The sequence below is a fragment of the Camelus dromedarius genome, chromosome 27 (assembly GCF_036321535.1).
Source record: "Camelus dromedarius isolate mCamDro1 chromosome 27, mCamDro1.pat, whole genome shotgun sequence".
Classification (NCBI taxonomy): Eukaryota; Metazoa; Chordata; class Mammalia; order Artiodactyla; family Camelidae; genus Camelus; species Camelus dromedarius.
In genome coordinates, this window is record NC_087462.1 from 6,252,116 (window position 1) to 6,268,125 (window position 16,010).

At 47.0% G+C, this 16,010-nt stretch overlaps 1 protein-coding gene across 5 annotated transcripts in view; it reads left to right on the forward strand.

Annotated features, from left to right (window-relative positions):
• Nucleotides 1-7,993: 7,993 nt before the first annotated feature.
• Nucleotides 7,994-16,010, forward strand: part of DNMT1 (DNA methyltransferase 1) — a 36,703-nt gene continuing 28,686 nt past the window's right edge. For 2 of the 5 annotated variants that reach the window (XM_031437311.2, XM_031437308.2), the window contains exons 1-4: nt 8,013-8,167; nt 14,408-14,444; nt 14,965-15,072; nt 15,263-15,482. In XM_031437311.2, the coding sequence (XP_031293171.2) occupies nt 8,088-8,167; nt 14,408-14,444; nt 14,965-15,072; nt 15,263-15,482 (445 nt within the window). In that variant the 5' untranslated portion in view covers nt 8,013-8,087. Of the gene's footprint in view, nt 8,168-8,374; nt 8,719-14,407; nt 14,445-14,964; nt 15,073-15,262; nt 15,483-16,010 lie in introns of those variants that run through there. The other 3 variants (XM_010978348.3, XM_031437310.2, XM_031437309.2) reach the window with 3 other exon arrangements.

The window sequence follows — 16,010 nt, forward strand, 5'->3', positions numbered from 1 at the left end:
CAGGGAAGTTGCTAATCAGCCTGCAATACGAGGGTCAGTCTCTCATGGCAAAGGCTCCAAGAGTCCCTAGTGCCCAGGTTGAGGAAGGGTGTGTGCCCTTCTGGTTCCTTCCACCTTGTCGGCTGGTTCAGCTGGGAGAGTGGGGAAACTTTTAGAGGTATCCCCAGTGCCCTGATTGGAGTCTTTCTTTGCCAGGTAGTTGTAATACCTTGGTGATTGCCTTTGGTTAAAGGGTTCAAACTTTCAATTAGTTGTGGCAGTTGTGGTTAATTAGGGGTCATTTCCGGGAAGGAGGCGCTTCACGTGAAGTCCTTCTGATTTAATGGCCAGGGCCAGCTCAGTTCTCATCCCTGCTCAGTGTGGTGATGATGATTTTCTTTGCAGCTCAGGAGCAGACACTGTGTGTTTTCACTTCCTGCACCAGGAGGTGAGTGATTCCCTGAGGTCTGACCACTGGGGCCTGGTGGATGTGAATGGGTGGTGGTCACAGGACCCAGGTGGGCTAAAGAGGGCTTGGGTGGGCTGAGAGAGGCGAGGCAGGACATACGTGTCTTGGAAGGAAGGAGGCCCAAGCTTGAAGTGGGTGAGAGAAGTGGGGAGAAGTACCCTGGACCAATGCATTCATCCAGGAGTGGAATTACTGGGCCGGAGGGCAGGAGTATGGTTAGCCCTAGCAGATATTGCCAAATCATTTTCCAAAGTGGCTGGGCCATTTTAGGCTCTCCCAGCAACACAGGAGAGTTCTGGTCTTGCTAGCACCCATAAGCTTTTCTTGTTTCATTTCAGCCATCCTAGCGTTGATGGGTGTCTGTGGGAGCTGATATCATATTGAGGTTTCATTTTGCATTTCCCTGATGACTAATGAAGTTAAGTAGCTTCCCATTCCAGTCTTGGTCATTTGGATATCCTCCTTTTGTGAAGTGCCTGTTCAGCTCTTTTGTCTACTTAACAAAAAAGAGGTTGCCTGTCTTTTTTTTTTTTACTTAATTCTATGTATGTCATAGATACAAGTCCTTGGTTGGTGGACATGTCTATGGCTTGTCTTTTTGGTGATATCTTTTGATGAACAAATTCATTTTAATACAGCGTAACATATTTTTCTTTATGATTAACATGCTTTGTGTCCCGTTAAAGAAACATTTGCCTACTCCAAAGTCACAGTGATGTTCTATGTCTTATTTTAAGAGCTTTCTTGACTTTGCTTTTCCATTTAGATCTGGGAGATGGCTGGAGTTTTGTATATGGTATGAGGTAGGGATCAAGGTTCCCTTTCTTCCATAGGGTTATCCAGTGGGTCCAGCACCATTGACTGACAAGACTATCCTTTCACCAATGCTCTGCCAGTTTTTGTTTGACATAAATAATACAGCCATATAGTCCAGCATTCCAAAAGGGCAAAAAGACATGCAGAAAAATTCCTCCTTCTGCTTTCAGCTCCTAAGTAACATTCTTTATGTCCAGGAATTTATCCATTTGCTTAATTCCCAAGATTTTATATATATAAATGTAAGTGTACACACACACACACACACACACACACACACACACACACATATATATATGTAAGTATACATACTTGCTTCCACCCCTTCCCCCCTTTTTCACATGAACAGTAGCACACTATACATTCTGTTCTACATCTTGCTTTTTTTCCCCCACTTACAGATAGGAACTGACCTCTAGGCTATTATGTATAAAAACATCCTTTTGTTTTTTGATGTGGGGGTTGTCATTGTATGAATGGAATATAGTTCCTTTAGCTCATCCCCACTGATGGGGAACTAGGTTCTTTCCAGTTATTTTGCTACAGACAAGGCTCAGTGAATAGTTGGTCCACTTCTCCTTTTGCACATGTATATGCGGCTATTTTAGGAGAAATTCCTGGCAGTAGAATAGCAGAATAAAAGGGTGTGTGCATTTCCTATTTTGATGGCTATTTGCAGAATAAGCATTTAATGTAGGGGGAGAGGCATCACACCCTCACCCACATAGAGCTCTGGGAGTCTTTGTTTTGTGTCAACAACACCCTGGGCATTTTGCTAGGTGCTGGTATCGAGCTATCACCCCCAAATGTATGATTACCAGCTGAGAAAAAGCTTAGAAAGGAAAGAGCTATGTTCTCAGAACCTATCAGACACCTGATAGTATTGGGGGAGGTTAGGAAAGGCCCCTTGAAGGAGTTGATGGGTGAGTCAAAACAGGAAGAATGAACAGAGATTCTTCAAGCAGGAGAAGTAGACACATGGAACAACAGGCCTTTCGAAGGTAAAGGAACAGCAAGTGCAAAAACCTTTCAATCATTACCTATGGCTGAATAACAAAAAGCCCCACAGTCCAGTGCCTTAGAATACCACCACCCATGTTATTATCTCACAACGGTTTCTGTGGGATGGGAATTTGGGAGCAGCGAAATGAACAGTTCCAGCCTGAGACGTCTCATGAGTCACAGTCAGATATTGGCTGGGGCTACCATCATCTGAAAGCTTGACTGGGGCTGGAGGAGACACTTCCAAAGCAGCTCACTCACACTGCTGACAAACGGAGCCCTTTTCCCATGGGCTTCCCCACAGGGCTGATCGAGCATCCTCACAACGTGGTGGCTGGCTTCCCCCATGGGAACAAGGTGGTGCTGTGATGGCTTTGATGATCTAGCCTCAGGAATCCTGCATCTTCACTTCCACCATATTTTCTTGGCCACACAGGCTGGCCCTGACTCACTGTGGGAGAGGATTCTAGAAAGGCATGACTACTGAGGGGCAAGGAATGTTGGAGGGCCCTCTTGGAGGCTGGTTACCACAGCTCTTAGGCAGGAACGGGCAGGGAGTATCCAGGATGCAGCTCAGCTGGGCGAGCAAAAAGGATGAGTGGCAAAAGCTGAGGTGGGCAGGTCTAGGCCTGTGGGGGTTGGGTTTACCCTAAGAGCATTGAGAAGCCATTTGGATGCTTTCAATGGGGTCGGGAGGGGGTGACATGGTGAGATCTGCTTTCTGAGAAGATCCTTCCCACTTCCTTGTGGAGAACATGTAATGAGAGGGCTGAGTGGCAGCCCAGGAAGGAGGCCAGACAGGCATCAAAGAAAGAGGAGAGGATGACCTGAGCTGGGGCGGTGGCCCTGGAGGGGCAGATCAGCTAACTGACTCAAGGGCTGTTTGAAGGAAAACCCCGCCGGGCTTGGCAGCAAGCCTTCTTTGATTCCAAAACAGAAAGCTGTCAGCCTGCTCAAGGGTCTGAGCAGGCGGGTCTGCCCAGCACACTCCAGAGTTGGTTTCCCCAGATTCAATTCCCGGTCGCTTAAGCCTAGAGAGAGAGCCTGTGAGGCCTGTCCTGGTGGTCTTCCTGCCTGGCCCCCTGCCTGGCCTGAGAGTGGCAAAGTGTCCTTGTTGAACCCTTGAGTGTTGCTGCCACCGCCTGGGGCCTCTGCAGGCTGGTCCCAAGTGAGAGCTCAGGGGCAGTGACTAATTCCCCAGCATGTGGCGTGACTCAGCTCTGGCCTTCTGACTGACCGTGGCTCAGGACACATGGCCGTCCCTCCGCCAGCCTTTGCTTTGGGCTGCCCAACCTTGGCTGGACAGACACCCAGACCCTCCTGACCTCTGAAGTATGCCCCCCCCCCCCAGTCTCCAAATGGTCTTCTCTCTCCTGGCCTCTGGAGAGTGGCCCTTCAGCTGGAGGCAGGAGTGTGGCCTGGGAAAGAGGGAGCTGGGGCCTGACACATCTCGTGAGGGATTTGTGAACCCTACTAAGTGGCGGAGACGGTAGATGCCCAGAAGAGCTGACCTGCCTTGCTCTGGAAGTTCCAGTTGCTCCTCTCAAAGGATGAGCCCATGTTTCGTTGGGAAATGGGTCCCTGGTTCAGCCAGTCACTCTGGAGGCTCCTGGAAGCCATCAATATCCCTTCCCCATGACCTCTTACTGCTGACGTCTTACTGGTCATGTAAGTCGAGAGAAGCTGGTGATTCAGGGACTATAGACAGACCTGGGTTTGCAGCTTGAGTTGATGGGTGCCTCAGTTTCCCTGTCTGTGAAATGGAAATCACGTTGTTGTAGGGGAGACAAGAGCTCTATACTTTGTATCAGGCATCTCCCATGTGTGACCTCTCATGTCCTACAGATTTATCTAACCAATACTCGGATTCCTACTGAGTGAGCCCTTGGAGGGTCAGTGGAAAAAGGCAGACTACCAGGTCTTTGCAGGGGTCAGCACACTAAGGCTCATGGGCTAAATCTGGCCTGCTGGGTTTTTGTAAATAAAGTTTTATTGGAACACAGCCATATCTAGTCACCTGCGTAGTGTCTATGGCTGTCTTCATGCCTCGTCGGCCGAGTTGAGTCGTTGTGACAGAACATGTGGCCCACAAAACCTAAAATATTTACTCTCTGATCTTGTATAGAAAAACTTTCTGACCCCTGCTCTGCTCTAGTGGAACAAAAAGACTATGATAGACACAAACAAGAGTCTGTGACAGTGATAAATGCTCTGAAGAAACAGAAGAGTAGGATAGAGTGGCTGGGGGTGAGGGGTTGCTTCCAGGCGGTTCCAGGGGAAGCCTCTGGGTAGCAGCAACATTTGAGCTGTATGAATCTCCCAGAAGAGCAGGCTGGGCAGAAGTGACAGCAAAGGCAAAGGCCCTGGGGCACTTAAGAGTCGGAAAGACTGAAAGTGGGTCAATGAAGCTGAAGCTTATTGATGGGGGGAGGGAGGTGAGCTGCATCCAGACAGGAACCTATAAATGGAGTTAAATGCTTACATTTTACTTCAAGGGCAATGGGAAGTTCTGGAAGATTTGAGTGGGAAAGAAAAGGGCGTTAGAAAATTTTAACACCTTCTGTGGGTGGGCGGGTGTAGCTCAGTGCTAGTGTGCATGCTTAGCGTGCACGAGGTCCTGGGTTTGATCCCCAGTACCTCCACTAAAAAATAATAAATAATCCTAATTACCACCCCCCAAACCTTTAAAATAAATAAATAAACCTAATTACCTCTCCTCAGGAAAAAATATTTTTAATGCCCTCTGGATGCAGTGGTCTGGGAGATGGGGAAAGAGGCTGCTAGAATAGTCCAGGAGAGCCATAATGGCAGTCTGGGTTGGGGTGGCAGCCCAGTGGATAAGCAGAAAGACCTGGGTGTATTTCAGAGGAAGAACCGACAGATTACTCACCTGCTGCATGTGAGGGGAGGGAAGGAATTAGAGATGGTGCCTGGCTTTTTGCCTCTGAGTAACTTGAGAGCAGATCAGCTGGGCTAGAAGCCCAGTGTAGGTCCCAACTTGCTGGGGGCCCTTGAACATATCTATGTATCTGAACCCTTGCTCCATCTGTAAAATGGGTCAAATCCTCCCTTGGTAAAAGAAGTAGGAAGAGAAGCTACCTGAGAGGGAGCCTCCAATAAGTGCAGCTGCTTTCCTGAGAGCTGAGGCCCCTGAACAGCAGATCTGCTCATCTCTCTCCCCTCCCTCCCCTGTCCTGTGAGCGTCCCTCTTCCTAAGGTGGGTTAGGGACCCAGATACTGGCTTCTGATAAGTCTACAGGTCCTGAGCCTCACTCTGGTGAAATAGTCTTCTATTTGCCACCTCTTGTCTGCCCTTCCTCCTTAGTGTAGTTCCCCCAGTGCTGCCCCTGGGCCTCCTGGGTGCCTGACAGCTGGCCAACCCAGGGGTCACTGTTTTACATGCAGGATCTGGAGTTAAAAACACTTGGATTCATGGATCCTGCTGCTACTGAACCTATGATCTTGGGTAAGCAGCCTCTGAGCCAGACTTCTTTGTGACAGATATCCTAGGCCATGGGAAATAGGGGTCCTGATACCCTCCCTTTTTGGTAGTCAAGGATTAAATTAAACTACTCCTAAAGTGCCTGGTACAGTAAGTACATAGTGCTGATTAAATATTAAATTAATAGCTATTAATTTTATTCCTAATATTTCAGTCCTCCTGGATCCTGCTCTGTGTGTGTAACTCATAGCAACCAGAGGGTCTCTGGTCCATTTCTGGCCAGAAGCTCTCCACCACCTGTTGGAGGAAACTAGTTTATGTGTGTCTACAAACACATTCACTTATAAATTTTTTAGTACAACTTGTAAATCCATTCTGATGCTTTTTCTTTTTCTTTATTCCTTTTTTTGGGGGAAGGTAATTAAGTTTTTTTAAACTGTTGATAGCATTTAAGTTTTTATTTATTTTAATTGAGGAACTGGGGATTGAACCCAGGACCTTGTGCATGCTAGGCATGCATTCTACCACTGAGCTATACCTTCCCCTTGATGCTTTTTTTGTTGTGGCAGATAAAATACTTAAAAAAAAAAAACCAAACCCTTTACCTTATTAATGGTTTATTTCTTCTTTATTGTGGTTAAAAACACATAGCATGTACCATCGTAACCATTTTTAAATGTGCAGTATACTAGTGTTAACTACATGCACTTTGTTGCGGAGATCTCTGAAACTTTTCATCCCCTAAAACTGAAACTCTATTCCCATTGAACATCTCCCCTCCTACTCCACCCCCCAGCCCCTGGTAACTCCTGTTGTTCTTTTGTAAGAGGTGATTAAATTAGATACCTCAAATAAGTGGAATCACGCAGTGTCTGTCTTCGTGACTGGCTTATTTCACTTAGCATAATGACCTCAAGGTTCACCCAGGTTATCACAAAAGGGCAGGATTTCCTTTTTTAAGGCTGAGTAATCCGTTGTTTGTATATGGCACACTTGCCTTATCCATTCATCTATATACATGGACATTTGGGCTGCTTCCACCTCTTGGCTATTATAAATAATGCTGCTATGAAGACGAGTGTGCAAATATCTCTTCCAGATCCCATTTTCTATTGTTTTGAATACATACCCAGAAATGGGATTGCCACATCATATGATAATTCTGTTGTTAATTTTTTGGGGAAACTTCACACTTTGCTATAGCAGCTGCACTATTCTAAATCCCTACCAACAGTTCATATAGGTCCTAATCTCCACGTTGTCGCTAATACTTTGTTTTGTTTTGATAGTGACCATCCTAATGTGTGTGAGGGGATCTCATTGTGGTTTTGATTTGCATTTCCCTGATTAGTCATGTTGAACATCTTTTCATGTTTGTCCATCTTGTGTGTCTTTTATGGAACTGTCTATTCAAATCTTTTGCCTTTTTATTAAATCGAGTTGTCTTTTTGTTGAGTGGTAGGAGTTCTTTATGTATTTTGGATATTAAGCCCTTATCAGATACACAAACATTTTCTCCCATCCTATTGGTTGCATTTTCACTTTGAATCCTTTGCTGTGCATATGTTTACTTGAATGTAGTCCCATCTATTTTAGCTTTTGTGGCCTGTGCTTTGGTGTCATATCCAAGAAATCATTGCCAAGTACAATGTTGTGAAGCTGTTCCCACCACCCCAGCCACAGCCACAGCCACAGCCACAGACACACACACATTTTCTTCTAGGAGTTCTGTAGTTTTAGGTCTAGACTTATGCCTTTAATCCATTTGAGTTAACTCTATATAAGGTGTAAGGTAAAGGTCCACTTTCATTCTTTTGCATGTAGGTATCCAATTTTCCCAGCACCATTTGAAGACACTATTCTTTGCCGAAGTTCCGGTGCTTCTTTCAACACACAGGCTGTGGAAGTGGCCCAGGTCTCCTATTAGCTCCTTTTCACAAATGAGGAAACAGACTGATTCCAAATGACCTGCCCAGGGTTAGCAAATAGGTGGAGGTGGGATTGGAATTGAGGACTTGAACTCTAGAGCCCTCACGCTAGAACCACCTGGAGATGCTCCGGATTTTACTCCTAGCCTGCGGGGAAAGAATGAATGAATGAATGTCTCAGGCAAGGCTCCCAGCAGAGGCGCTTGGACAAGCCCACTGCTCAGCGCGGGGGTGCGCGTCTGCCTCGCGCATGCGCAACCCCTGCGCACAGCCGGCTCCACTGCGTCTGCCCACACATGGTACGGCCTCTCTCCGTGTGGTACGTCCCGCCTTCCCCCACTCCCGGGCCTGGATGGTACGCGCCGCCTCCGCTCGCCGCCCCTCCCCATCGGTTTCCGCGCGAAAAGCCAGGGTTGCCTGTGCTGCTGCTGCCTCTGCTGCACCTTCTAAGATGCCCGCCCGTACCGCCCCAGCCCGGGTGCCTGCGCTGGCCTCCCGGGCCTTCTCATTGCCTGACGATGTCCGCAGGCGGTAGGTGCCTCGGGGGACCGCGAACCTGGGGGGGAGGCACGGCGCTGGGGTGGGGGGTCGCTTCCCCTCGGGGTTGCCCGTGGCCGCCGCTGACAGACGGGCGCGCATGCGTGGGATGGCGCGGCGCGCGGCGGCAGTTGGCGCGGGCAGGGTGGCACTTCCGGTCGCGCGCGCCCCTGGCCGTTTGGCGCCAAAATGGGCCGAGGGCCCTCACAGCTCCCTGGTGACTAGAAACTTGGGGTCTCTTCTGACCTCAGTTAGAGCAAGCTTTGGGTTTGCCTCCGGGATCCCCTTCCCCGAGCAGCTGCGGGCCCGGCCCTTGCCGCCAGTCTGGTCGCGCAGGAAGTGGGCAGCCCGCGGCCTCAGGATACCCCTCAGCCCGGGCACTTCGGCCTCCACTTCCGGTGCCCGGTTTGCTGGGGGGGCTGTCGGGCCGATCTGGTCCCTGGGGGTGTCTTGGGGGGCCCCCTCGGTGCCCCCACACCACACATCCCGATGGCAGCCTTCAGAGACCGACGTCGCCGGTTGGGGCCCGGGCGCGGCCGTCTCAGGTTTGCGAGCCCCATTTTCCTGGGGAGCTCCCTCCACCTCCTCACACAGCTAGGGAAGTTGCATTCTGGAAGGAACTCAATGTGCAGTGAGGGCTGGGACTCGGGCAGCGTGAAAGCTGAGTGGTTTCTTTATAGTAAATCTGTGTCTATGAGCCTGGGCATCAGGGAACCCTTGCTAGGGAAAACAGGCTGCAGTTTCCGGGGGGGGGGGTCGTGAAGGGGCAGCAGTTAATGTCGGGGACTGGCTACAGCTATTCTGTGCACATGGGTCAGCGGGAAGACCCACACCCCCTCCACCCCTTGTTCGCGAAGGGCTATTTCACTCCTGGAAACTTGCAAACCTCTCTTGGAACACTAGTCACAGTAACCTTGACCATCCCGAAAAGAACACTTCCAACCAGATTTGTGAACCCAGTTTTGCCATTTCCCTATTTCCTTGTGCTTGTTTCCCATAACTGTGCCGGGCCAGTTCTGATCTGGGATTTTAGGGGTAGATTGTATGTGCTGGGGGTATTTGAGTCTCCCTACCAGGTGGCAGACCACTTCTTAATCACAATTGGAGGTTGGTGTGCCTTGCTGAAGCATCACTATCTATCTTCCCAAGATATAACATGACTTAAAATGGAAATTGAGTAATGAAAATACCTGGCTTCATTGTAGACTTAATACAGAGAAGTTTGAGCCCAGCCTTCCTTACTTTGGTGAGAATGTACCTCCACTGACTCGTTTATGACCTTGGCTAAGTGTCATAAACAGGTTACATCTGTGGACGAGGAATTGTTAACATGGGCATTAAACTGGTATTGGATTCATTGAGAATATGCCTGGTACATAGAGGGCCACGTGTTAGCATTGTTATTGACTAAGCTAGCTTGCTTTTTTCAGTTCTGCTAATTGTATAAAACACTTTACATTATCTCATTTAATCCTCAAGTGTTCTCAAGAGTTGTTGCCACAGGAGTTCACTGCGAGGAAGCAAGGATTCCTGCTGAGGTCTGCTTCTTGCCAAAACCTTTCCCTTCAGCTAGGGGTTTTATTGGGCCAGAGCAAGTGTTTTGTTTGGCTGAATTTGAATGTTCTTAGGTGAGTGTTACAATCCACCATTCACCCTAGGTTCCATATTACTTTGAACTAGAATTGCCTACTGTAGATATGGAGTTTGGGGTTTCTGCCTCAGACCATTGACATTGTCAGCTTACATGACCCTCTCAATGGCTCTTCTTAAATTTTGAATATCCGCATACAAAATACACAAACATGGTATTCAATACTCCCTTATACCTTCTTGTGAATGGAGGTATAGCTCTTCTTGATTCATGAAAATTAAAAGTATAATCCATAATGAGTTACCTGAGTCAAGTAGAATACTCTAGGAACAAAATTTAGGCCTGTCCTCACTCAGAAATCTTGTCACTTACGCTAACTTGTGTTTATATAACAGCTTGTTTTAAAACTCATGTACAATTACATTAGGTATGTAATGATACTGGAAAGTATTTTCAATGTTTGAGTTTTTAAGTCTTAACTCTTGAAGTATTTTATATTTTACATCCTAAGTCTTCTAAAAATCATGGCTTTCAGGACAAGCCACATATTTTCCACTTGCTTTTTCTTACTCTGTCTAAGCCACCATCTTTTGTCTAGGAAAAGCAGTAGTCTCCCATTTTTGTTTCGGTTGCCACTCAGGTCTGTTTTCTATAAGTGGAAACTGATCCTCTTATGGCATAAGTTAGATCCAAAGGTTGTCCTGCCCCATACACTGCCTGATGCACTTGGCCTGAAGTCCAGGATCCCCATCCACTTGGCCTGACTCATCTTGTGCTCTTTTCCTCATAAGCCACACAGGCTGCCTTTTAGGTTCTCAGGGTCTGAGACCTTGCAGAGCAACCAGTGTGAGGCTAGGCTCCACCTACCGTCTCTCCATGCTGGCTACCGTCTGTAAGACTGCTCAGAAAGACAGTCCCTGTTCCCCACGACAAGAAGAGTGCTGAATTCTGTCAGGGCGTCCTGCATGCTGCCTTTGCAGCTCCGGAGTTGATGCTGATTTGTTGTCTGAGCATGTTTGCTACATTTATTGTGTCTGCAGCTGGGTGTCCAGTTGACCATCGAGTAATTGTATGCCAGACTTGCTCCTTCAGTGAAGCTTGGATTTATATATTCATTCTAGTCCCCTCCTTGCACAACTGATTTAGTCTTTGTAACTATGATAAATTTCTCATCGGCAGGCCACTCTTGATTAGATTAGGCTGTCTTGAAGTTCTTAACTAGTTCCATGGCTCCTGAATAGGTAGGAATGGAGGTCAAACCGACCTTTTCTAGTTCTCTCCTGCAGTAGGATTCTAGAGGTGCAGATTACTGGGATTCAAATCCCACCCTACCACTTGCCAGCTGTATGACTAAGTTGTCTAACCTCCTGGTGCTTTATCTATAAAATGGGATGGAGGTGCCCACTCCACAGGGGCATCGTGAGCACTAGGCTGATAGATGTTAACGTGGTAGGAAACCTTCACAGAAACCTTCACAGATCAGCTGTGTGTTTCATTTCCATGAAGGGGGGGTCTAATTTAAAGTACCAACTTGCAGGTGTGACACTAAGGCAGATATTAATATAGCAGACAGATAATAATATAGCAGTGTAAACCTGCTTATTCCAACTGTCCTTTTTGCCTGGCTTCTTGTAAAGTGGTCTAGGCTTGCTGTTTTTGCTGCCACCTGATTCAAGTCGTTGGCAGAATTCAGTTCTTTGTGCGGTTATAAGACTGAGGTCCCTCTTCTCTTGCTGGCTGTAAGATGAGGGCCATTCCCAACTTCTGGAGGTGATGGCATCCTTTGGCTCATGGGCACCTTCCTCCCTCTTTAAAACCACCAAAGCCAGTTCTCACATCACATCTGTAGTCACATCTCTTGAGATGCAGCTGGCAAGTTTCTCTGCTCTTAGGATTTAAGTGATTTGACTAGGCCTACCTGGGTAATCCAAGATTACCTCCCCCACTTCAAGGGCTGTCACCTTAATCACATCTGCAAAGTCCCTTTTACCATGTAAAGTAACATAGTCACAGGTCTTGGGGAATTAGAGTGTGGACATCTTTGGGGTGTCCATTATCCTTCCTACCACAAGTACTACCTCTGGTAGCTCTACCCACCCACCATGCAGCCAGTTATAAGGGGCAGAGTTCACGGAGCTTTGTAGCTCCTCCAGCGTGTTCCCAGCTCCTGCTGCTAAACTATATTACAGACCAGCATTTCTAGTTTAGGATGTTAGAGTAATTTAACACATTATCTCTTCCTATCTAATCTATACTGTGTATTTCTGCCAGATTTTTTTTCCCCTAAAGCATGACTGATATCTTAGATTCTTCTTCCCCCATGACTCTTTCAGTGGTTTGTTAAGTGTGTAGCAGAATCAAGTGGTTTTTATCCTGATATTGCTGACCTCCCTCCAAGTGGCATCCAGCCTCCTCTCTCTGGACTTGCCTTTCTTACCCTGTGTGTCAGCCCGACCTGTGGGTTTCTTGGGTGTACTCTGAGCCAGCGCCCCTGCTGGGCTGCTCCCTCTGCCCAGTTCCCATTGAGCTCTCAGCTTCCCTGGATCCCTCCTTTCTGATGCTGTTTATACCCTTTCTCTTCAGAAGCCTCAGATCTGAACTGTATTCACCTTAATGATTGTTTATGTATAAAATCTTATCCCCTTTAAATAACTGCTCTGGGGGAAGCAGCAAGGAATGAATCATGGGAAGGGGGCTAAGGTTTTCTTTTATAACGTGGCTGCTGTTCTCTGTGACTACTCTACCTGGTCCTTCAGGTCTGCTTCTAATTCTGGCTGTGAACATAATGCACATGTGAGCTGGTGTCGCTGGTTTCCCTGGGGAAGGGATGGACTCTCTAGTGAAAGCCTGGGTGTCAGGAGAGGCACGCTGGCCAGCCTTCTTCATGCCGCACCTCTGGCTCCTCGGTGCCTGTCCTGGGCTCCAACCTTCCACTCTGGGGCCAAGCAGGTACAATCCAATCTTCACAGGGCAAGACATTTTAGATATTCTGAAGATTTCTTTGTTTCTCTCTGCGGGGCTAAATATCCCACTTCATAGGACAAGTTCAAAGAATTCAGACCCACAGATCTGTCTCCTGCCCAGATGTCGGATTTGTCAGCACTCCGGGAAAGGGCACTTGGGTAGCCTTCAGTCTGTTGAGCATTGTTCTTGACATCTGAGGGAAGCTGGCCGAGGTAGGAGCTGTGTCCTGCCACAGTTCTGTGAGCCGAGTGACTGAAGTCAGATAGATGTATTGCTCCTGCAGCAGCGTGTGCACCTCTGGCTGTGGGTCCCGAGTTCTGTAGATGTCCTCGTCCCAGGCTCTTCCAGGACCCAGATTACTTTGAGGGTATAGTGACTTTTGCCTTGAAAGGGCTCCATGTGCTTCTAGAAAGCTTGATTCTGAATCTTGAGTGTGAGTTACACAATATATAACACACAGTATATTAGCACTGCATCTGTAGGCTGCTAAGTCTTTTCTATAGGAAGACCTTTCCTGACCATCCTGCAAGTCAGGAGTCCCTGCCTGGTAATGCCTACATCCGATCACTCAGCTCGTTGTCTGGCATAGTCTGCACCCACAGATGGGAGCTATGGTTGAAGCTAGGAGCAGGGTCCACGTGCACTTGGAATAGCTACTGTATGTCATCAGTCCAGCAAAGCTTGTTGCTCAGATTCCTGGCTGTGCTGCTCACACTTGTCCTCTGGGAACGCCAGCCTGGAATAGCTCTGCTCCTGCCCTTGGGACTTGTAATAACCAAGTACCTACCCAGTCTGGGTGCTGGAGGGTAGGATCCACAGATGGTGGAAGCCTGGTCCCTGCCCAGGGTACTTTCCCTCTGCTGACAGACGCTTGCCCAGCTGGTTAGACCTGTTCTCACCCCACTGCCCAAAGTCGGCACCCAGGCCAGGAACATCAGCCTCTCCACTTTCCTCAGTGTCTTCTATTCTTGTTCCTTTATTCTTTTTGTTCCCTTCCCCCCAAAAGTGGCAAGACACTAATCTTCAATAATCAAATCAGACTATGACTTTCCAGCTAAACTCATGACAGTTCTGCACTCCTAAATGATTAGGTACAAACATTTGGAAGGATGAGTTTTTGGGTGAGGTACCAGCCAACTTCCTAACTTCCAACCTCTGTGTGTGGGCACCACCCCCTGCTGCCCCAGATGCCTTGACTCCTCCATTTCATATATTCCTCATCAGAATGCTGGCCTTTGGGAATGTTAGTTGGCTGTTCCCCACAGCATCCTGTGGCCCTGGTCTACTCATTCTGACCCCTGTACACCTTTCTATGGGATCTTGTCAGGTCCAGCTGGAGGAAGACCAGCTGTAGGTCACTTAACTTGGGAAGGACCCCAACTGTGTGACCTGCTTCTCCTTTCCCAGTGCCTTTTTAAAGTAACATTCCGTTATAGAATTCCTATATCATCTCTTAACCGTCATCAGAAAAACACCCCCCAAAAGGGGGACCTCATTCAGTTTGCCAGTGACTGAACATGTAGGCATTATGGTAGGGCATTCTGGACGTTGGGTGGGGTGGGGGGAACCATTTTATTTTCCTAACATTGATGTTAAACTTGTTTCCAGAGTTCTTTAAAGCTGTGGTATTCTTATAGTTAAACAACACTGAGTAACAAGTGTTTTTTTTCTTCCCCCAGGCTCAAAGATTTGGAAAGAGATAGTTTAACAGAAAAGGTAATCTCCACCTTAAAATTTACTATCAAATGTGACTATTTGACAGATAATTTGTAGCTCATAAAAACAAGTTTAAGTGGAATTGACTTTTCCCTAAAGTTTTAAGGATAGCTTGGATATTTTTGTTTAGTGTGCTGTACTAATACGCTTTTATTGGTGGGCTTTTTGTAACTCATTGACGAGTTTCCCAGTCTAGGTTTCATACCATCATCTGGATTCTAAGTTGTCCTGATCACATTGTTTTTCACAGATACGGTTTTGTTCTAATATACCATTATGTATCTGTTTCACCTAGTTACCAATCTTCCATTTTTCAACCACTCTGGACATGGTGTGATGTGATCTTAATGGAAACATCATGAACATGTCTTGTGAATATTTAGTCTTCTTGGCCGACTCAACATTGCCTGCTATTCAGTCATTGTTATGTGACAAGGCAGTGTAACTATTTGTGTATTAGTCCATTAATTAATAATAGCTTGGGAGTATGGGGGCTTCTAAACCTATATCCTTCCCTTAGGAATGTGTGAAGGAGAAATTAAATCTCTTGCATGAATTTCTGCGGACAGAAATAAAGAATCAGTTATGTGATTTGGAAACCAAATTACATAAAGAAGAATTATCAGAGGTAAGTCCTCAACATCCCAGCGTCTAGAAAACGTCTCCTCCCATGAAACTTGCCTGTAACCAGGGAGGCTGAATAATCCCAACTCTCCTTGTTACATGCGTTTCCTTTATAACTATCCGGTATTTCCGTATTCTCTCTGTTGGCACTTGTTTACATTCACTGCTACTTAAATTATCCTTTCCTGCTGTAGGAGGGCTACCTGGCTAAAGTCAAATCCCTTTTAAATAAAGATTTGTCCTTGGAGAACGGAGCTCATACTTTGAGTCGGGAAGTGAACGGATGTCTAGAAAACGGGAGCCAGACAAATAGTGAGAACCGCAGAGTGGAAATGGCAGAGGAAAACAAGTCCCCCAAACCTGTTTCCAAACTTTGCATGCCTCGGAGAAGCAAGTCCGATGGAGAAACGAAGTGTAAGAGCACTTGACTCACTTGACCTTGATGGCGACTGGTACCACCTAAGGGGGCAGTTAGACTTGGAGTCATAGGTCTCCCCACCCGGGGTAGTACTTCTGTTTCTTGTGTCTACTTCTGACTAGCCTACGTGTGCACTTTAAACTTCGTCTTTGACCAAGTTATAGAGCATTAGATCCCCAAACATGGCTGAATTTATGAGGTATAAGATACCAGGAGCTCCTGATACTTACTACTTCTAAGTTTATGCCTGTTGAAGCTAAAATGTTTATTCTTAGATTCCTTCCCAGTTTGCAGTCAGAGTAACTCTTTTGGAATTTTTAAAAAATAAGAGCATGGGACTTGAACTCAGGTCAGGTTCTTGGCCACTTCATCTTTTGACAGTGTAAGCAGAGGTTCTGTTTCCTTGTCTGTTTCGGGGTTGGGCCCCTCATGTAAGAGCTTGTGTTAAGTGGCTCGGCAAACTGGCAGGTGCTGATTGCTGGCTTTATCAAGATGGTGGTTGCTTAGAATAAGAAGGGAAGGAT